Source organism: Chiloscyllium punctatum, chromosome 21, assembly GCF_047496795.1.
Source record: "Chiloscyllium punctatum isolate Juve2018m chromosome 21, sChiPun1.3, whole genome shotgun sequence".
NCBI classification, from domain to species: Eukaryota; Metazoa; Chordata; class Chondrichthyes; order Orectolobiformes; family Hemiscylliidae; genus Chiloscyllium; species Chiloscyllium punctatum.
Genome location: NC_092759.1, coordinates 3,019,952 through 3,043,039, shown reverse-complemented (window position 1 = coordinate 3,043,039; position 23,088 = coordinate 3,019,952). Strand labels below are relative to the sequence as shown.

At 46.7% G+C, this 23,088-nt stretch overlaps 1 protein-coding gene across 1 annotated transcript in view; it reads right to left on the bottom strand.

The window, feature by feature from the left end:
• Positions 1–11,474: 11,474 nt before the first annotated feature.
• Positions 11,475–23,088, bottom strand: part of ap1s1 (adaptor related protein complex 1 subunit sigma 1) — a 44,101-nt gene continuing 32,487 nt past the window's right edge. Inside the window, exons 2-5 of the mRNA XM_072591437.1 lie at positions 22,189–22,367; positions 16,557–16,665; positions 12,995–13,132; positions 11,475–11,588 (exon numbers count right to left, since the gene is read on the bottom strand). Coding sequence (XP_072447538.1) covers positions 11,541–11,588; positions 12,995–13,132; positions 16,557–16,665; positions 22,189–22,367 — 474 coding nt within the window. The 3' untranslated portion in view covers positions 11,475–11,540. The remainder of the gene's footprint in view (positions 11,589–12,994; positions 13,133–16,556; positions 16,666–22,188; positions 22,368–23,088) is intronic.

Here is a 23,088-nt window from a genome sequence, read left to right as displayed (position 1 = left end):
GAATTGGGCAAATTGTATGAGATAATGGTGCTGAAGGGATTAATATTCATATTAACCCATGCTACTGCTGTCTCTCTCTCTCTCTCTCTCTCTCTCTCTCACACACACACACACACACACAAAATATGGTTGGAGAATCTAGCTTTTGGAGGGAACAGGTATATCTAGCTAGCTCCTGAAAGATCAAGTGATTATACCTGACCAAATGTTGCTAAACTTGCTGTTACCATGGAATCATTCAGCTCGGAAACAGACCCTTCAGTCCAACTAGCCCATGCTGACCATAATCCCAAACTAAATTAATCCCATCTGCCTGCTCCTGGCCCATATCTCTCCAAAACTTTCATATTCATGTACTTATCTAAATGTCCTATAAACATTGTAATTGAATCCAAATCCATCACTTCCTCTGGAAGATCATTCCATGTGCGAACTACACTCTGTGTAAACAATTTACCCTTCATGTCTTTTTAAAATCTCTTTCCTTACACCTTAAAAATCTGCCCTCTAGTCTTGAAATTCCCCCATCCTAGGGAAAAGACACCTGCCATTAACCTTATCTGTATCCCTCATGGTTTTATAAATTTCTATAAGGTCACCCCCTAAACCTCCTGTGCTCCAGTGAAAAAAGTCCCAACCCATCCAGCCTCTGCTCATAACTCAAACCCTCCATTCCCAGCAACATCCTGGTAAATCTCTTCTGAACCCGCTCCAGTGTAATAATATCTTTCCTGTAAGAGGGTGACCAGAATTGGACGCAGTACTCCTAAACAGGCTTCAGCAATGCCCTCTACAACCTCAACATGACACCCCAACACCTATGCAAGTAATCATCTTGTTATCTAAAAACTGAGGAGGTGATGGCCCAGAGGTATTATGACTGGTCCGTTAATCAAGAGACCCAGCAATGTTCTGGAGTCTTGGGTTCAAATCCCACCTTGGCAGATGATGGACAAGTGAAGGGTCTAATGATAACAATGAATCAATTGTCAGGAAAACCCCCATCTGGTCCACTAATTACCTTTAGGGAAGAAAACTGCCATCCTTACATGATCTGGCCTATATGTAACTCCAGACCCACAGCCCAATGTGGGTTGACTCTTAACTGCCCTCTGGGACAATTAGGGATGGGTAATGAATGATGGCCTAGCCAGTGATTCCAACAACTTGTGAATGAATTGAAAAAAACGGTGTCTCTTCTATACGTACTGTACAATTGAGGTTTTGTTTCTACTAATCGCTAGATTGGTCAAGACAAAGGAAAATTGGGGGCAATGCTCACCCGATGCCACCTACTGGTAAAGGTGGCAAATACCACAAGATTCTGGCACCTGTTTCTGCTCCTATGACATAAGGCCTTAAGCCAGGAGTGGTCATCTGGGAAAAGAACACATGGTTGCAGTGGTGTTGATCTGACACTCCCCCTCCAACCATGAGGAGCAAAGGTCCACAAGATCTAGAAAAAAATAATCAACCGCTATAAGATCCATTACCAATTTAAGAAGATAGGGTAATTCAGCAGCTGAAATATGATTACCCAGAGGGAGAGTGTGATAGAGGCAGCAGTGCTGAAGCAAGTAGTGGAAAGGTACTCAAACCACACCATAAAGGAAAACTTCACTCAGAAACTGGTAAGAAGCACTGGGGCAAGAGAAACAAAAGACAGTCACACAAATAACTTATCAAAGGCGGTTCTGTAATGAGTAACTGAAGCTCCAGGAATTAGAGGGAAAACTAAGGAAAGAAAGGGAATAGCTTTCTGGAAAAAAATGGATGAGAAAATTAGAGAATCATAGAATGGAGGTGGTGAAGAAGGTCATCCAACCCATCATGTGGGCACCGAGTGCAAATCTCCTGCCTTCCCCCCATATCCCAACATGCCATTTCTTTCCAAATGTTCATCCAATACCCACTTGAATGTCTCAATTGAACCTGCCTCCATTACTCTTCCAGACCCCAACTACTGTGTGTGTGGAGATGTGTTTTTCCCCCTCACTTCAGCCTTGCTTTGCATGCACATCACACTTAAATCTAAGCCCATCTCTCATTCCTTTTCTGTTTATAGGCTTCTCCTTGTCTATCCATCTCATTCACATTTTAGAATCATAGATCAGAAACAGTTCAATTCTGGTCACCGCACCATAGAAAATATGTTGTGAAACTTCACAGGGTGCAGAAAAGATTTACAGGGATGTTGCCAGGATTGGAGGGTTTGAGCTACAGGGGCTGTCTTTTGTTTCTCTTGCCCCAGTGCTTCTTACCAGTTTCTGAGTGAAGTTTTCCTTTGTGGTGTGGTTTGGGTACCTTTCCACCACTTGCCTCAGCACTGCTGCCTCTATCATTCTCTCCCTCTGGGTAATCATATTTCAGCTGCTGAATAGGCTGGGGCTGTTTTCCCTGGAGCGTCGGGGGCTGAGGGATGACCTTATTGAGGTTTACAAAATCATGAGTGGTGTGGATACGGTAAATAGCCAAGCTATTTTTCCCAGGATAGGGGAGTCCAAAACTAGAGCGCATAGGTTTTAGAAGGGACCTAAGGGGAAATTTCTTCATGCAAAAGGTGTTGCATGTATGAAATGAACTGCCAGAGGAGGTGGTGAAGGTTATTATAGTTACAACATTTAAGAGGCATCTGGATGGATATATGAATAGGAAGGTTTCAGAGAGATGTGGGCTAAATGCTGGCAAATGGGACCCTGGGGGAAAAAGACCTTGCCTATTCAACCTATCCATGCCCCTCATGATTTTATAAACCTCTGTAAGGTCACCCCTCAGCCTCCAGTGCTCTAGGGAAAATAACCCCAGCCTATTCAGCCTCTCCCTATAGCTCAAACCCTCCAACCCTGGCAACATCCTTGTAAATATTTTCTGAACACTTTCAAGTTTAACATCCTTCCTATAGCAGGGTGATCAGAACTGCACACAGAGAATCCAAAAGTGGCCTAACCAATGTCCTATACAGCTGCAACATGATCTTCCTACTCACATACTCAATGCTCTGACCAATAAAGGCAAACATACTATATACCTTCTTCACTATCCTGTCTACTTGCAACTCCACTTTTAAGGAACAACGAACTTGCACTCCATGGTCTCTTTGTTCAGTAACACTCCCCAGGACCTTACCATTATAGTTATAATTATCTGCCCTGAGTTGCCTTTCCAAAATGCAGCACCTCACATTTATCTCAGTTAAACTAGATCTGCCACTCCTCAGCCTATTGGCCCAACACATCAAGGTGCTGCTGTCCTCTGAGATAACCTTCTTCTCTGTCCACTACACCAATACAGTATGATAAAGAAACATGAAAAAGATGGATAAAATAAAGGAATTGCTACTGTTTTGCTGTGTGAGAGTTGAGTAAGCTATTCAACTGGGAGGTGTGCTCTTGTGTTAATGTCACTGGACTCATAATGTGGAATCCCAGCCTAATGTTCTGAGGACAGGGTATGGCAGTGACGAAAACTGAATTCAATAAAGAGTTGGCCATTTGCCCACTGCCAATTGTAAAAACCTATCTGGTTCACTCTTGCACTTGAGGGAAGGAAATTTGCTGTCCTTACCAGGTCTGGCCTACAGCTGTCATACTTGGCTCTTAACCCCCCTTCTGAAATGGCCCTACAAGCTGCTCTGCTAAAGGGGGCAATTAGGGATGGTCACCAAATTCTGGCCTTGCCGAGGGGAGCCCACATTGCACTGATTACCTCCAATTGCTATCTTTGGTATATTGAGGTCTTTCAATGAATTGGCCTTTCACTTGCCTTTTTTTCAGCCCAAGATTCAGATAATTTGGTGATGCCGTTGGCTACTCAAGTGTGTATGTAGTTAGCACTTTCTCTCGGGGGTGAGGTTCCAGCTGAAGCAATGCTTGAGCTGTTGCAAAAGTGCATGGAAAGATCCCATCAACAGCAATGCAAAATAATGAGCAGACAGCAGTCTGTGTTTTGCATGGCGTTGGTTGAGGGATAAACATTGTCCAGTTCATGGGCTAATATCGGCCATTCGCCTCAGAGGGCAGATAGGGTCTTGGCTTTGACATCTCATTTCCACACCAGGCACTTCCGATTATGTAATGCATCATCCATCCTGCACTGGGAGTGTCTACCTGGATTAAAAGCTGAAGAAATTGGGAATCCTGTGGTGAGTAACTCATCTTCATGCCTGTCCACCATCAACAAGGCACAAGTCAGGACTGTAATGGAATACTCACCACTTACCTGGATGGGTGTAGCTCCAACAACACTCAAAAGGCTGGACACCATCCAGGACAAAGCAGCCCCTTCTTGATTGGCACCAAATCTACAAGTGTCCACTCTCTCCACCACTGATGCTACAGTGTGCACCATCAGCAAGATGCACTGCAGCAACTCACCAAGGCTTCATAGACAGCATCTTCCAAACCCATGACCTTTACGATTAAGAATGACAAGGGCAGCAGGTACATGGAAGGGAAGCACCAACCCTTCCCCCCCCCCCCCCCCCCGCCAGTTTCCCTCCAGGTCCCATCCTGATTTCACTGCTTCTTCAGTGTCGCTGGGTCAAAATCCTGAAACTTCCTCTCCAGCAGCACTGTGTGGGTGTACCTGCACCAGCTCAAGAAGGCAGCTCACTACCACCCTCTGAAGGGCAACTAGGGAGAGGCAATAAATGCTGGTCCAGCCAGCGATGCCCACTTCCTGTCAAAAAATAAAATCTCTGGAGCGAGACTTGAATCCAATGAAGAGGCAAAAGGGACATGGTTTGTGGGAGAGTGTGAAAACTCTTAACTGTGGGGACAAATCCCAGAGCTGAGTCATTCACTCCCACTCTTCGAAACCCAACCAGAGAGACCAAGGTGTTAAGATGTTGGTAATACCACACTGATGAAACTCAATTAGCTGTACACTGTTCTTAATTGGAAAGCTGTGGATTTGGACGGTTGAAGGCAGCAATGTCACGGTTCATTACAATTTGATTGGGCCCAGTTGCATCTTGATGGCAAGTGACTCACAGTTGACGTATTTGATATAATTGGTTGGTACTTGGCACAGGTCCCATGTTGCTAAATTTAGACATCATCGGAGAGTTGTGCAGCTCCAAAAAGCCGGACTGGATTTTTAAAAATTAATGGATTTTCCCCTTAGGATATAGAGTTGGTGATGGAGAGAGGAGGAGGCAGTAAATATCATTGAATCCCTACAGGGTGGAAGTGGGCCATTTAGCCCGAGTCCACACTGACCCTCTGAAGAGAATCCCTCCCAGACCCACCTGTGGAACCCTGCATTTCCCCATGGCTAGCCCACCTAGCCTGCACGTCGCTGGACACTATGGGGAATTTAGTGTGGCCAATCCACACTAACCCACACATCTGTGGACTGCGGGAGGAAATTGAAGGACCCAGAGAAAACCCACACAGACACATGGAGAATGTGCAAACTCCATGCAGTTACCAGAAAGTGGAATCAAACCAGACCCCCACCCCGCACTATGAGGCAGCAATGCCATCAGGGATCACAGGAATTCCCTGATGAATAAAAGAGTGTCAGGAATCGTTGGACTGCATGGACTATGAAATGGAGAATGCAATTAGTATCTGGGCTTGTTTATGGAAAGCAACAGAAGTGGAGAGATTTAGAGAAGGGACTCCAGGAATCCAAGCAGCTAAAGGAATGGTGACCAATGGGTGGCTGGGAATTGAAAGAGTAAGAGGCTTGGTTTGAGGGAGAGTTTGATCATTGAGTTTTTGCTGGACCAGTATGTAAAGGACCGATGGGACTGGCAATTCTTTCTCATTCATTGCCATGGGAAGTGGGCATTGCGGGCTGGGCCCAGTATTTATTGTGTCTTTTTAATTGCTCCTTGCGAAGGTGGGGATGAGCTGCCTTCTTCACGCACACAGGGCCATTAGGGAGGGAGTGCCAGGATTTTGACTAAGCGACTCCAAAGGAAAAATTATTTCCAAATCAGGACGGTGAATCGCTCAGAAGGGAAATTATAAGGGGGCGGTGTTGCATATATCTGATGCTTGTGATCATGGGTTTGGAAGGTGTGGTTAGAGGAGGTGCTTCCATAGTATGCAGAACACAGTCCAACCATTCCCATATTCCAATGACCCAAAAAGACACAGGTAATTTGATTTTGCATAAAGCAGGCACAACTTCCTCTTATCCTTCCTGGGCAAGTTTTGATCTCCATTCTGCGATTTCTCTGCCCTGACGGGCATTTGACTCTATCAGGGATTATGAAAGGCCACCGAAACACAAGTTGGCTAGCCCACATAAACAGGCCCACCCATTGAATGTGTGCAGGCTAGCAACTCAGCTAGTCCCACTCCCTTATCCTTTCCCCAGGATCTAGAACATGTCCTCTCTTTGCTTGTGAATCCTTTGGGAAGATACTGTTTAACCTCCATCATGCTCTCAGGCAATGACTTCCAGATGCTGACTGCACAGTGTGTGAAATAAAGTTGTTGCCCTCCTGCTGCCTTTGACTTTTGTTGCTGAATCAACCCCCTTTGGTTTTTAGTCTTTCCACAGATGGAAACAATTTACTCCTTCTTGACTCTGTGCACAGCCTTCGTGCTTTTGAACAAGTCTCCGTTCTGCCCTCAATGATGAACAATGCCTTCCTAATCTATCCCTTCAACTGGAGAGTTTCATACCTGGAAACGTTCTCATAACCAAGGTCTATCCCTTCCCAAAAGCTATCATGCCCCTCCCTAAACTGCAGGGCTCAGAATCCCAGTGTTACATGGCCATTGAGGCAGAGCCCGTCCATTATTCAGGTTCATCGCAACTTCCTTTAGAAATCTTCTCTCAGTGTTTACAAAAGAGTTGGAATCCACACATCCAAACAACCACAATTTCAACAGCCCCATAGATTTACTATTTTGGAAACAGCCAGACATTTGGCATAACCACAAATGGCTAAAGATGTTGCCATGAAGCAGGGCTTAGAGACAGGCATCTTCCTAACATGTACTGCAAATATTATCCTTCTGTCATTTTATCTATATGGTAGCATGAAGCTACATTGATTATCCCTTTACAGTCACGTACTGATGGGACATTTATCGTGAGACATAGAGAGAGGACTCCAATGGCCTTCTTCCACTAGGGCTGCTTTTTCACTACTACTGTGAACAGTCATCTTCAACAGTGTAGCACTCACTCCTTACACCACAGAGTTTCAGTCTGTACTGAAGTGGGACTCAAGACCCCCCATCTTCTGAGGTAAAGGGGGACTTCCAAACAGATCTTTACCTGACTTTGCACCAGCCATGAGTGGACACAGTATATGACCAGACAGTGCACAGAAGGCTTTAATCACAGTTTATGAGTAGAAGGAAATTTACTCTGTACCTAACAGTGGATTGTACCTGTTGGATGGGGTTAGTGTAGAGTTAGTCTTACTCTGTATCTAATCCTGTACTTTCCCTGTCCTGGCAGTGTTTAATGAGGACAGTGTGAGATGACAATATAAGTCTCACATCACTAATCTATTGGGTTTGGCAGAGACAATCGAAGTCGAAATGATGATTACTAAATCCAAAATAAAGCTTTTGATACGTGTAATGCAGCTGTTTAATGTTCAATAAATAGAAACTCAAATTTCACAGATTTACATGATCTTTTCACTCACAAAAATAAACATTCAAAATTCTGTTTAGACAGGGACAGGGTGTGAATTCAGGTGAAGTCTTACATCATTCTGGCTGGGAGAGAGGGAGCAATAGTTAAAAACACACACTGCCCATGGCCTAGCCTGCTTTCTCCACTTGGATCATTTGCAGAATTACACAGCCAGAGGCCTTTTGTTAAACACCCTTGGTATACGCTCAGAGGCTCTGAGACCATTCCAATAGTGCAGTGACCAAACTTGGATGCAAAACTCCAGCTGGGGACTCTAATTATAAAGAGTTAATGATATCTTTTATCATTGCCATTTACACTTGCACACCATAAGTATCAACCCGATGACAACACTTGGATGGGTAGAAGGGTAGAAGAAGTTTAGAGGGATATGGGCCAAATACAGTCAAATGAAACTAGTTCACTTTAGGAAAGCTGGTTGGCATAGACCTTCCTAACTGCAGGACCCAGAATCCAATATTACACAGCCATGAGGCAGAACAAGCCAGGGCAACTATGCCAAGACCGTGCATGTTGAGAATACCAGCAATCGATGGATAACACCCCATGGGAGACCTGTTCAAACCCTAGCGTTGCAGCGAATGGAATCTTAAGTGCCCAACTAAAACAAAACTCTGGAATTCAAATGGAACAGTGAACCAAAACTGACCGCTCTTACCTAGTCTGGCCCACACGTGAGAACCATGTCCTCACAATTAATGGGGCTGACTTTTAACTACCCTCAGTTCAAGGGACAATTAGGAATGGGCACCAAAGATTTAGAACTGTAGGTCCCCAAAGTGGGGGTGGGGGGGGGGGGGGGGGGGGGGGTTATTGAAAAAAAAATTGCAGTAATCTCCCTTGTATTGGAGCCCCATCAGAAGATGAGCATGTGGATGGGTCACTGTGAGCACACGCGCTGAGTTAATAATGTGCCTGGAAATGTGCCCTGGTGTTTGCTCGAGGAAAGTAGACCGGGCTTCCAACCTTATTCATTGTATTAAATGAGGGTCTTTTGCAGACAAACTTTCATAATTTTATGCTGAATGCTGCTGGTCTGTTTTCACCCGAATCATAGAATCCCCTACAGCGTGGAAGCAGGCCATTCACAACCCATCGAGTCCAGACCGATCTTCTGAAAAATATCCCACCCAGACCCACCCCCTACTGAATTCCTGCATTTCCCTCAGCTAACCCACCTAGCCTGCAAATCCCTGGACACTACGGAACAATTTAGCAAAGCCAATCCACCTAATTTGCACATCTTTGGACTATAGGAGGAAACCCACACAGATACTGGGAGAATGTGCGAACTCCACCCAGACAGTTGCCAGAGGGTGGAATCAAACCCGGCTCCCTGGCATTGAGAGGTAGCAGTGCTAACCACTGAACCACCGTGCGCCCCCCCGCCCCCCCCCCCCACCCTCAAAGGCTTGAAGTCACGTTAAAGTTTCCAGCAAAAAAATCAAACAAAGTTGGAAAATTCCTTGGGAAATCTCATCATAAGAGTTCCATTCTTCCCCAACATTTGGCGCAAAGCGGCATTTCTGGTTTTATTAAATCCCCCTCCCTTCCAAATAGATACGATTGAACAATATCGGTGCATCAGAAACAGGAGAAATGACCAACTTTTAAAAGAGAAACAAACAAATAGGCTCTAGTTGCATGCATGCTGAGTGATCACCCTCACTAAGCCTTGAAGGAGATCATTCAGCCTGGCTTTGGCTTTGAGTAACATTTCCCCAGTTGGAATTTGAGCTGTGTCCCTACCCCTGTGGTCAGTTTCACCTTAGCTCGAGTCCCAAGAGCGCTGGTTATGGTATCACCACAAGGAGGCAACACTGAGTGGTGTTTAAATCACTGGAACCAGTAAACCAGAATCCCACATCATGGTCAAAATGCAGATGGCGGAATTTCAATCAGATTAGATTAGGTTCCCTACAGTGTGGAAACAGGCCTTTCAGCCCAACAAGTCCACACTGACCCTCTGAAGAGTAATCCACCCAGTCCCATTTCCCTCTGACTAATGCACTTAACACTATGGGCAATTTAGCACGGCCAATTCACCTAACCTGCATATCTTTGGACTGTGGGAGGAAACCCACGCAGACACAGGGAGAATGTGCAAACTCCACACAGATAGTCACCTGAGGCTAGAATCGAACCTGGGACCCTGGTGCTGTGAGGCAGCAGTGCTCACCACTGAGCTACCGCATCACCCTAAAGCCTGGGGTTAAGATGACCGCGACCAGAAAAGCCCATCCTGTTCACTAATGTCCTTCAGGGTGGGAAATCTGCTGTCCTTACCTGGCCTGCCCTCCAGACACAAAGCAATGGCGGTGACTCTGAATTGCCCTCTGGTGCAATTAGGGATGGGCATTCTCATCCTAAGAATGAATATATTTCTTATGCAAAAATTCAGGGTCGTGAGTGCAGGGGCAGGGGGTCCGGTGATGAGCCCTAACAATATAGTTGCCACAGCCAGGGGAAGATGTGCCCCAGGGGCCAGGCAAGGTAGAAACCACGCTGAGCGAGGAGGCACATAGGGTGACGGACAGGTAGGCACCTTCACTCAACTCCAGGACTACAAGGTTGGAATGGTGCAAAAAGGGGACCAACTGACCTATCCTATCCCTCCCTCAGCCTGATATCTGCACACATCCCCCACCACTCCGCTATGGCGACACCCCTCCCCCAAACAGTTGCACGCATAAACAGCTGCCAGCCCACGTTGCCATGGGAAACAATATTACGGGGCAAAAACAAAACACCACTGATTCATCCAAAGCCCTCGCCCCCTAGTGACTAGGTGTAAAGCAACATGAAAGCCCCCAGCTCTGTTGAAATGCTTGATGACGGTAAACTCAGTCAGAACGCAGAGATGGTTCACCCTCATCCTTTCAAGGCAGCAAGACCAAACCCCTTTAGAGAGTACAGGAGTAAAATCAGGATTGCCAGTATCTCAGCAAGTCAGTGGAGGCGAGGATTGGAGGACGGGCAGGGGGTTGGCGAGATAGCTCCATGGGGAAGACCAATTAGATGCCAGCCTCGCTGCCCATTCACAACTCTTGCTCATTGCACTACAGCTTCCTTCCAATACCCATGTCAAGGTGCAAAACATCCCACCAAAAGATCTCCCATCTATTATCAATGGGGTTGCATGTTTTGCCAACTTCCGCTTTCTTGGACATCAATGCAGTTGCAGACTCCCCTCAGCAGGTGGCACTAGCTGCAGAAGGTGTCCACTTGCCTGATGAAGGTGGGCCCATGGGTGACCTTCTTAGATAGAGGGGGACAGATCTCTGTCATCCCCAGGGTCATGATGGGTTGGAAACATCCAACCAGGGGAGTAGACCTGGCCAAGATGGCAGGCACAAAACTCATCGCGGCCCACGGCCAGACCCTCAGTGTCCCCTCTGACCCCAACAACAATGCACAAGGGAACAGGAGAGGCATCTCCTGCTCAAAGTCCTTCCATTCACATGGGGAAGACCACTGGGCAAGGAGGAGAAAGTCTTGCCCACTTATCTAGAAATGAAGACTGTAGCCCCAGGTTGACGCCAGTCCACGTCCCAGCGAAGGCCCCAGTCAAGACTCTCGACCCTCGTCCCCATTATTGCCCAGGTCTTTCCTTCGATCCGGCCCAGTTCAGCACTCAGCATTGCTCGAGAGTCAAAATGCTTGCTGCTCCACTCCCCAAAGCCCGCGGGTTGGACATGAGAAAAGTCAATTCTTATCTTCACACAGGGACTCCACAGGATCAACACAGCAAATTTGTTGTTGAAAATTTTGGTCCTGATCACCACCCCCTTTCCCACCCCACCCTCTCCCAATCAACCAAAATACCCCCCACTAACCCCCCTCCCCGCCGCACCCCCCCACCCCACACACACACATTTTCAATGTAGCCATATGTCAGGCGTGTACGGCTAAGCCAGGCCCATTTCTTCAAGGACGCTGCGTGGGGACTCATCGTCCTGTAAAAGGGCAACAAAATCTTGTGTCAATGTCAATATTGCAGTGAAGCTGACAGAATTGCACAAATAAAGGGTTCAAGGTCTTCACTCGTCTACAGCTGGGGGCATTGCCTCTGGATTATTAATTCAGAGGCCCAAGCTAATGGCCGATTGACAGGTTTGAATCCATCACAGAAGTCAATGCAGCTTAAATTCAATTAATAAACTGAAATTTGGCTTGAAGGTAAAGACAGAGAATGGTGGTATAGGGTCACTGTTCAAACTGCAGACTCGTGACCAGCGACGTGCAATTGAAGTAAATAATTTGGAGGAGAATTTAGGAGGTATACTTGTGGACGACACCTTAATTGGTGGTGCAGTGAAGGTGGTTATCTGGGAATACAGTGAGATCTTGATCAACTGAGTCAGTGGGCCGAGGACTGGCAGATGGAGTCAGGAGGGGAGTTACTCACTCCAGCTTCTGACCTGCTCTTGTAGCCACAGCACTTGTGCTTCTATGTGACTGGCCTGGTTCAGGTTCTGTCACCTCCAGGAAGTTGACAGCATTGGAAAAAAATTTCACAAGATCCCCTCTCTGAAAATTCTCACCCTGCCCTCCAGGATTTGGAATAGTGCACCTATCAGAGATTGGGAAATGGTGGGGCAATGGATTAAATGGATTAAATGGATTAAATGGGATGTGGGATCATAGAATCTCTAGAGTGCAATAAAGGTCATTCAGTCAATTGAATCTGCACTGACTCTCTAAAGAGCAACCCCCTATCCTATCTCGGGAGCTCCAGATTTCCCATGGCCAATCCACCCTAACCTGCACATCCCTGGACACTATGGGACAATTTCCCACGGCCAACCCACCCTAACCCACACATCTTTGTGACTGTGGGAGGAAACTGGAGCACACAGAGGAAATCCATGCAGACATAAGGAGAACGTGCAAACGCTGCACAGTCACGCGAGGCTGGAATCGAGCCAGTGTCACGGCGCCGTGAGGTAGCAATGCTTACCACTGAGCCACTGTGCCACCCCTAAATCGCACCCGGGATATTGCTGCTGCCAAAGAGCTAGCACAGGCATGGTAGGCTGAAAGGTCTCCATCTATGTAACCAGTGGTTATGAGCACTTCTCCTGTAACTACAACCACGGTTTGAGCTTTCGAGTCTGCTTTCAATCATGCCTCTCCCAGAATAGCAGATTATTACGGGGGCGTGTAAGTAAAAATTTTCGATGAGTAAGGCATCACAGCTGTGTGGGGCGAGGGATTCGTTTTCCTGTCAGTTCTGTGTGCTACACGCATGGACCAGCTGCTAAACGACGCTCTGAGGGTTACATAGGGAGACTGAACTCCCCCTGCACAGCGGCCAGGTACCCACAGTGCAGCACCACAAGAGGTCTAATTGCCCACCTACCTCCTGCATGAGGTCCGCCTGCTCGATGGCCTTCAGCACGTTTTTCTTTGATGTGTCCTGGATCTCACCTCCCATCAGAAACTCGTCCAGGATGAAATAGGCCTTCTCGAAGTTGAAGATGATATCCAGCTCACAGACCTTCAAGCAGACAGGAATTAGCAGCACCATGATGTTCGCCCTTCCCCACCTCCCCACTTCCCCTGCAAGGTTCCTCCCTTAGAATCAGTAAGTGTGGAAGCAGGCCATTTGGCCCACTGAGTCCGCACCAATCCTCCGAACAGAATCCCACCCAGACCCATCCCTGTATCCCAGCCCCTCTTCCATGGCTAACCCACCTAGCCTGCACAGCCCTGGGCACTGTGGGGCAATTAAGCATGGCCAATCCATCCTAACCTGCACATCTTTGGACTGCGGGAGGAAATCGGAACACCCGCAGGAAACCCACGCAGACATAGAGACAGAGACAGAGACAATGTACAAACTCCACACAGACAGTTGCCAGAGTGTGATATTGAACCTAGGTCCCTGGCACTGAGAGGCAGCAGTGCTAACCATTGTGCTACCTTGCTGCTCCTGTACTCCCTCAATAGTCACAAGCTGGTCCCCAGTTCCCCCTATTGACTAAGTGCTTCAAGGCATGGTTGTGTGATAGAGAGCCATGCTCATCCCAAGATCTGTGCAGGGACTGAAACCTTGGCCTCCATTAGTGTAATTTTCTGAATGTAATATGCATTTTATTCCCCTGGAAATTAATTGAAGTTAGGGTGCAATTTACAATGTGACTTAGGAGTGGGAGTAGATCATTTGGCTCTTCAAACCTGCAACACTATTCAATAAAATTGTGACTGAAGTGATCACGTTCTCAACTCCACTTTGCTGTAGACACCACCACCCCCAACAACCCTGTCTATCGGAGTCAGCCTGGAATAAAGTCATAGACCCAGTCTCCATTATCATCTGGGGGAAGACAATTTCACACTTGCAAGTCCTCAGAAAACAATTCCCCTTGCTCCTTTTAAAAACAAAAGACAACCCATCCTTAACATATCCTTCCAGCTTAAGTCTCCCCACCAAGTGGAAACACCCTCCTGGAAGCATCTGCCGACTTGTCAAAACCTTAGATATCAAATTAGAACATTCGGCCCATTGGGTTGACTCTGCCATTCGATCGTGGTTGATATGTTTCTCAACCCCATTCTCCTGACTTCTTGCTGTAACCCTTGATCCCCCTCACTAATCAGGAACCTCTCTCTCTCTCTCTCTCTCTCTGTCTTAAACACCACTCAATGACTTTCCCTCCACAGCCCTTTGCGGTAATGAGTTCCACAGAGTCACCACCCTCTGGCTGAAGAAATTCCTCCTCATCTCAGTCCATCCCTTCACCCTGAGGCTGTGCCCTTGGCTCCTAGTCTCACCTACTAGTTGAAGCATCTTTGCCACATCCACTCTATCCAGGTCTCTCCGCATCCTGTAAGTTTCAATCAGATGCCCCCGACCCCATCCTTCTAAACTCCATCGAGCACAGACCCAGAGTCCTCAACTGCTCTCCATATGACAAGCCCTTTATCCCTGGAATCATTCTTGTAAACCCTGTCTGGATCCCCCTCCCAAGACCCACACACCCTTCCTTAGATACGGGGCTCAAAACTGCTCACAGTATTCCCGCTCCTGCCAGAAAACTGTTCAATGAGCCGTTGATCTCTGGGACAAGTACAGGGCAGTTCAGTGGCTCAGAGGTTAGCACTGCTGCCTCACCATGCCAGAGACGCAGGTTCAATTCCAGTCTTGGGCTACCTATGTCGAATATATCCATTCTTCCTGTGTCTGTATGGGTTGCCGTCAGGTGCACCAGTTTCCTCCCGCAGTCCCTTAGTGCCCAGGGATGCGTAGGTTAGGTGGATTTGCCACCACCAATACAGAGTTACAGGGATGGGGTGGGACTGGGTTGGACATTCTGCTGCGGGACTGGTGTGGACTTGATAGGCCAAATGGCCTGCTTCTACACCGTAGGGGAGAAACACCTCTTCACTTCCAGCATTACAACTTCCTCTGAATCGAGGAACAGAAAAGGTGGTCCAACAACACCATCCTTTCCCAAACTGTTCTTTAAAAATTAATTTATTGCTGGTCCCTAATTGCCCATTGAGAAGGTGGTGGTGACCTGCCTTCTTGGACCGCTGTGGATTGACCCATAATGCCCTTAGAGAGGGAATGCCAGAATTTTAACCCAGCGACACTGAAGGAACGGCCAATATATTTCCAAGTCTGGATGGCAAGTCACTTGAAGGAAACCTTGCCTGTGGTATTGCTCCCTGGTACCTACTGCCCATGACCTTCTAGATGGAAGTGTTTGTGGATTTGGAAGATGCCATCTCAGCAGCTTGTAGATGATACACACTGCTGCTACTGAGCGTCAGTGGTGGAGGGAATGGATGTTTGTGGATGTGGTGCCAGTCAAGCATGCTTTGTCCCTGGATGGTGTCGAGCTTTTTGTGCTATTGGAGCTGCCCCCATCCAGGGCAAGTGGGGAGTACTGACTCACACTTCTGACTTGTGCCTTGTCGATGGTGGAGTCAAAAGGAGGACAACACAGCACAGGTACAGGCCCTTCAGCACTCTAAGCCTGCGCCATCATGTTTTGCCCTTCCATGCTAAAACTGTCTTCACTTACAGGATCTGTATCCCTCTTTTCCCTTCCGATTCGTGTATTCGTCCATGTGCTTCTTGAATGCTGTTGTTGTCTCTGTTTCCACTAATTCCTCTGACAACGTGCTTCAGGCACTCACCACTCTGTGAAAAATGTGGCTTGCACATCTCTTTTAAGCATCCTCCCTCCGCACCTTGAACTCGTATCTCTGAATAACTGACCCCTCCACCCTCATACTTTCCACTCTATCCACACCATTCACAATCTTACAAACGTCTATCAAGTCGCCCCTCAACCTCCAGCATTCCAGTGAAAACAAACCCAGTCTATCCGACCTTTCTCTGTAGCTAACGTCCCCCATACCGGGCAACAGCCTGATTAAACTTCTTCTGTACGCTCTCCAAAGCATCCATATCCTTCTGGTAGCGTGGTGACCAGAACTGTATGCAATAGTCCAAGTGAGTCAGGAGATGAATTAGTCACTGCAGGATTCCTAACCTCTGACCTGCCCTCGCAGCCGAATATTTAGATAACAAGTTAAAAGGAAGCCAGGACGCTTTGCTATCCAATAAACCAGGACCGTAGTCACATACCACATGTAATATACACCCCACCATCTGGAGAATTATTTTTGGTGGGGAAAAGTACCATATTATATTAAGATAATTAAAGTTGGAATATTTGTATAAATCTCAGGGTCACTCTCGATCAGTAAGAGAGTGGAACTAAGGGCTCCGGTGAAAGGTCAATGACTTGGAACGTCAAGCCTGTTCTCTCCACACACACACACACACACACACACACACACTGTCTGAATGCTTCCAACGAGTACAATTTTCATCCCCCGAATTGATTCTCTCTGTGACCTCCACCGTGACACTCCTCATGACTGTACAGAGGGGCAGGGTCACTTACGCTTCCAAAGTATTTGTCCAATAACTCAACGTAACGGTGGATGAGTTCTAGTGTCAGCAGTTCATTGTCTTGGTCCTCAATCGCACAGCAGAAGTAAAGGCTGGCATACCTGTGAGGGAGAGACAAAGAGGCACCATTTCACTTCCAGCACTTATGGCAACTGTATAACAATTGCTTCTTGCGCAGGCAGGTCCTTACAACATTCAGGCTTCCACACACTCAGTAACTCTGGGCGGACATAACGCATTGCCAAATACAATGCATACCAGATGTTCACAACATTGTGGTCAGACCATCTCCATTCCCATCTGTTCCTAACATATTGTGGAATGTGGGTGTCGTCAGAAAGGGCCAGCATCTGTTGCTTGCCCCTCATTGCTCCTTGAACTGAGGGGCACGCTCAAAGGGCAGTTAAGAGTCAACAGCGTCGCTGTGGGTCTGGAGTCACGTCGTCCAGAGCAGGTAAGGACGGCAGATGTTCCTCCCAAGAGGAGGCAAACGGATTTACTTTTTTTCCCCATTCACCAATAGCTACAAAGTACAGTCCCAGAGAATCTCAGGGATGCGCTCTCGTTATAGAGGGACAGAGTTTTGGGGGGGGGGGGGGGTGGAAAAGAGAAGGAAGATGGGTGGGAAGAAAAGCTGGTTGTCTGACAGTCAGCATCCAATTGGGCTAGCAGATGGTTTGGTTTCCAGCTCTCATAGTCTAATGATTGCAGCAAAGTCAGCCGGTTTGACCTCATAGATTACGAGTTCTCCGATTGGGGTTGTTAACCTGGTCCAATCAAGGAGCAGCTGGCTGACAGATAGAAACAGGAGTCTTCTCTTTGTTGAGAAGGGCACTTGCTTGTCACTGGCCACTCGGGTGTTTCCTTTGTTCCTGGTGGTGGAAAATGAATAGATTTCTGCACTTGTTGTTCTTCACTATGTCCTACACCTGAACACACACATGGGTGCTGGGGAAAAGTAAGTAGTACCGCTGTGAGGCAGTGGTGTGAAAGGAGGGGAAAGAAGAATAAAAATAAATAGGAGTGTCAGGGGTTCTGTTGCAAAAAAAAACACACATGTTCTCTTCATTCTGAGAGCTGGCTTTGAGGGAGCTGGATCAGTGGGGCAGGACTCTCCATTTTGTGTTCGAGAGGGGATTGACCTCTGAACTGACTGGACTAAAAAAAACACAGGAGTCTCAGAGGGAGCCGGTCCAGTGTCAGTTACTATGTATGCGTAAATAAAAGTTGACATGGCAATGGGCTTCTGGGTTCTGTGGAGTTATTTCACATAGGATGGTGGTATACACAGAGACGGATGTAGAAAGAACTTTAATATTGCTGAAGAAAAGACATATTTGTTGAAGTTTTGCTTTGAAGTGCTCCTCAGGATAATTCGCATAAATACCAGAAGTATCAATGTATTTATTTTTAGTGTTGATGTAGGAGAGTAAATGGATAGTTTGGCTAATGGTCTCTGATTGGTAGAGCTGCACTAATGGAGAATGCACCAGTTAATGACAACTGATAGTTAACTGCCAATTATTGTTTAAAATTTGAACCAAGCAAGTTGACACTGAATGCTCAAGAAATAAACTGGGGAATGGCTATCACCTATTTTAGAGAGTCAGATTTTACACAGAGGGTGGTTTGAATTAGAATGAACTTCCTGAGGACGCGGTGGATGTGGGTACAGTTACAATGTTTAAAAGACATTTGGATAAGTACATGAATAGGAAAGATTTGGAGGGATATGGACCAGGAGCAGGCTGGTGGGACTAGTTGCTTGGAATTATGTTTGGCAGGGACTGTTTGGACCAAAAGATCTGTTTCCGTGTTGTATGACTCAATGACATGATGGCAGCAATCTGTCAATGGCAAACACCACTAGTGTCACATTTTGCTCCAACCTTTGATATATGAGTTTCAGTGCTGGTGTCATGCCAGGTACGCAAGTCCCATATTCCAAGATCTGGCAATGGGATTATATCAAACAACATGCACCAACAGTTATTCTCAATAAGCAAGGTACTGGCCTTTCCCAAACAGTTTGCAAAACTAACTGTCCAACATGAGTTGCAATTCCCTGACTGGACAACAATTGCGAAATAATCTGAATGCACAAAGAATTGCACTGACTGCAAATTTACAATGGTCAGGCTCACTGTGTTGAGAGTACTGGAAGCTACATAGATAATAGAGTCCTGTTCTTTGCAGCTAAAGCAAGGCACGTAGATTACTGTGACAATGTTGTGGCTGCAAGATCTGTATTTTGTCCTTTTTTGTTGAAGAGAGGTTTAAGACAGAAGTAGAGAGCTACCTAGTGAAGGCCAATAAAGTAAACAGCTTGGGAGGGCTGGGTTTTACTTTTACAAAGTTGGAACAATAGAAGCAGCCTGAATGGGTGGGATTAGGTTCCCATAGATCAATGATTTCTTTTTAAGCTAGCTTTCAGCAGTTGCTGTTGGAGTTTCAACAGAGTTGGAAGCTGTGGTTAATGTCTCTGGGCTGCTACTGAGTTTTTGCTTGATACTTTCTCTCTCTCTCTGCTGCTGGGTTGCGTGTGAGAAAAGTGATTTCTGAATTGGCCTTTTCACAAAGGAGTGCGTTTATGGGCTGTTAGTATATTTGAACAGTTAAATAGTAACATTATTGTACCTATTACTCTGTAAAGTTTCCCAACAGAGTTAAGTTATTCCAAGTTCTTCTTTCTTTTGTTGCATTTTAACTGTAGCGTTTAAATACATCATGCTTTGCGTAACAACAAGTAGTTTGAACTGCATCAGAAACACAGGCCCTTTACATTTGCCTTCAAAAATAAAAAAAAAAGTTAGGGTCTAGGCTACCTTCTTAAAATACTTTAAGGGAGTCTGGTCTGGTCCATAACATTACGGTTCAGTGTCTCAATGGTTAGCACTGTTGCCTCAGAGTGCGAGGGACCTGGGTTCGATTCCAGCCTTGTGCGACTGTCTGTGTGCAATGTTCACATTCTCCCCACGTCTATGCCGGTTTCCTCTGGGTACTTCATTTTCTTCCATACTGGAGAAAGTGAGGACTGCAGATACTGGAGATCAGAGTAGAGAGTGTGGTGCTGGAAAAGCACAGCAGGTCAGGCAATGTCTGACAAGCAGAAGAATCGACGTTTCGGGCATAAGCCCTTCATCAGGAATGAAGGGCTTACGTTCGAAACATTGATTCTCGAGTTCCTCAGATGCTGCCTGACCTGCTGTGCTTTTCCAGCCCCACACTCGCAATTTTCCTCCCACAGGCCAAAGATGGATTGGCCGTGCTAAATTGCCCAGTGTTCAGGATGCTTACGTTAGATGCATTAGTTAGGGGAAATGTAGAGTAATAGGGTAGAGGATTGGGTCTGGATGGGATAATCTTCGGAGGGTCAGTGTGGAGTTGTTGGGTCAAATGGCCTGTGTCCACACTGTAGGACTTCTATGATTACACTGTGCCCTGCTGCAACTCAACAAAATGGATGATCATCATTCTCAGCTTTATTTCTTAGGCAGTGCCATTACCAGGGTCAAACTACCTGGTTTATAATTTGATTTCAATCCTGGCAGTTAACTGCCAGACATCAACTGGGGTCTTCTCCATGGCAACACCTCCAATCAGAAGTTCACTTGCCAACCTATCAGCACTTGCCTCTCTTACACTATAGTCGCCGTTATCCCTTTGCTGTGAAACCTTTTGCACATTGCCCTGTTGACTGCAAGATGAAGAGCTTCATGAAAATGTTGTAATGCAATGTATTTGGCTGCGCTTGCTTGCACATTACATTAAATTGTGCCTTTTGCAGATTTTTGGAGAGGTGGGGAGGGGGAGAGAGAAAGAGGACAGTTTGCAATCTGGGAGAGAACCAGAAAGGAAAGGTCGGGCAGGGACAAGAGGGGCACGAGGGAGAAAAAAAACAGAGACAGACACTCTTGTGTAACATCTTGCCTGAATAAGACAACAGCTCCGATGCTGCAGCACTCCCTGGGTTTCACACGGGGAGTGGTGGCCTGGATTCTGGCACTCTGGGTGTCTGGAACAGGACCTGAACCAGTGACGTTGAAGTTTGGAGGAGAAGGAGGAGGAAAACAACCCTACAAGGAGAGGTGACCTTGTTGGAATGGGTGTGGGGGAGGTGGCTAGAACATATTTGTGGCTCATGCCGAATTGTTCTCGACTAGCTGAGCAAACACAGCGCTATCACAACTGAAAACAAAACAGCAAACCAAATCAGTCATGGATCGATGATCATGGAACAATTAAGAGACTCTTCTCAGCTCTGCTAAATAATTCCAGTCCTCTTCAAATCCCCAGCTGGGATTTGAAGTGCCGTACGGAGAGAGACAGATTGCAATCTGAAAGTCAATCGTTGGAAAGATGTGGTAAGAGTTTCCTAATTGTTGCACAGCCAGTAAAACCACTTATGGACCCTTCTTTTTGAAAACTGCCTTCCTGGTCGGTTTCCAGAACAAGACTGCATTCGTACTTTGTCTTTAGCAGAGCAAGATCCTTCTCGGTAGCAATACCACTTGCTGCATGCCTTCAACAGATCGGCTAGATCCTGGGATTGTTTTCATTTATGGGTGTTGCTGGCTGGCCAGCATCTATTGCCCATCCCTAGCTACCCTTGACTTGCTCAGCCATTTCAGAGAGCAATTGAGAATCAACCCTGGTGCTGTGGCTCCAGAGTCACATGTAAGCCAAACAAGGTAAGGATGGTAGATTTCCTTCCCTGAAGGACATCCATGAGCCAGATGGGATTGTCTGACAATCAGCAATGGTTTCATGGTCATCAGTAGGTTCTTAATCCCAGATTTGTGTATTTTTTTAAAAAATTGATTTGAAATTCCATTGTTTGCCGTGTCAGGATTCAAACCCAGGTCCCCAGAACATCAGCTGAGTTTCTGGATTAAGAGGCTAGTGATAATATCATTAGGGCATCACATGCCTCTAAATACACTCATTCGCAAGTACATCCCCATTTCTTCACCATGACTTGGTCCTAATCCTGAAATATCCTTCCCACCAGGAGCACCCTCGATGGCCTTACACTGCACGGAGTGCAGCGGTACACCACCATCTTCACAAGGGACATTATGGACAGGCAATAAATACCACTAAGAGAGTCAAACTGCTCAGTTTACAATTCCTGGCAGTTAACTGACAGACATTATTAACTTGCACATTCTCTGTGGCAACACCTCTAATCAAAAGTCCACCTGCCAACCAATTAGCAGTTGCCTCTCTGACAACAAAGACCAGATTGTGACGCTCACGTTCCCCGAATGATGGCAAAGCAATAGAATCATAGAATCCATACAGTATGCAAACAGGCCATTTGGACATCCCTGGACACAATGGGCAATTTAGCACTACCAATTCACCTAACCTGCACATCTAGGGGAGAAAACCCACGCAGACCCAGGAGAAAACGTGCAACCTGCACATAGATGGTCAGCTGAGGTTTGAATCGAACCCTGGGTCGCTGGCACTGTGAGGCAGCAGTGCTAACCACTAAGCCACCCCAGGAATAAGAATAGAAGGATATACTGATAGGACCACTAATAGGGCACAGGTGGAGCAGAAACCTGAACAGCCCAGACTCTGTGCTTTGAAGTGTCCTGCAACAGAAAGTGACCCACCTCTTGTAGACGATTTTCAGGTCCTTCCACTCCAGGAAGCTGCACATCTTGGGCTTGCGCCCCAGTACGATCTGCATCAGCTCCCGGCCCAGTTTCTTCTTCTCCTTCTCAGACACAGCGGTGTACCATTTCTGCAATCGCAGCTTGCCTTGGCGACTGAACAGCAACATGAAGCGCATCTGTGAACCCAGAGCAAAGCAGGGTGAGCTGGGGAGGCGGCTGACTTTACAATGCTACCGCCAGGGAGCGGTGTCTCTGACACCCCAGAATCACACCCCATCCAAACCAGCCCCACAGCCCCCAGCTGGGGCTAAAACATACACCTCATCAACTTTTCCAAAGCTTAAAAACAAAACTGGTCATTTATCATATTGGTGAGAGAGGACTTGCTGTGTACTTCATGTATTTCAAATGGCTAGCCCACTTAACCTGCACATACCTGGGCACTACGGGACAATTTAGCACGGCCAATCCACCTTAACCTGCACATACCAGGGCACTATGAGACAATTTAGCACGGCCAATCCACCTTAACCTGCACATCCCTGGGCACTACAGGACAATTTAGCACGGCCAATCCACCCTAACCTGCACACCTTTGGACTGAGAGAGGAAACCGGAGCATCCAGAAGAGGCCCACGCAGACACGGGAGAATGTGCAAACTCCACACTGACAGTCATCGAGGCTGGAATCAAACTTGGGTCACTGGCGCTGCGGCAGCAGTGCCAAGCACTGAGCCACGGTTTTTTGTAATCTTTCAAATTGAACAGGTTCTGCATGTCCTGGGAATGTTTGGAGAGGGCAGTGCAGAAGGAGCTTTACTTTCAGTTTTCAAAAAAAAAAAGGGACCTTCTTTTCCACTTAAAAGGGTTGAGCTTTTCTCTTTATCTAACCTTGTG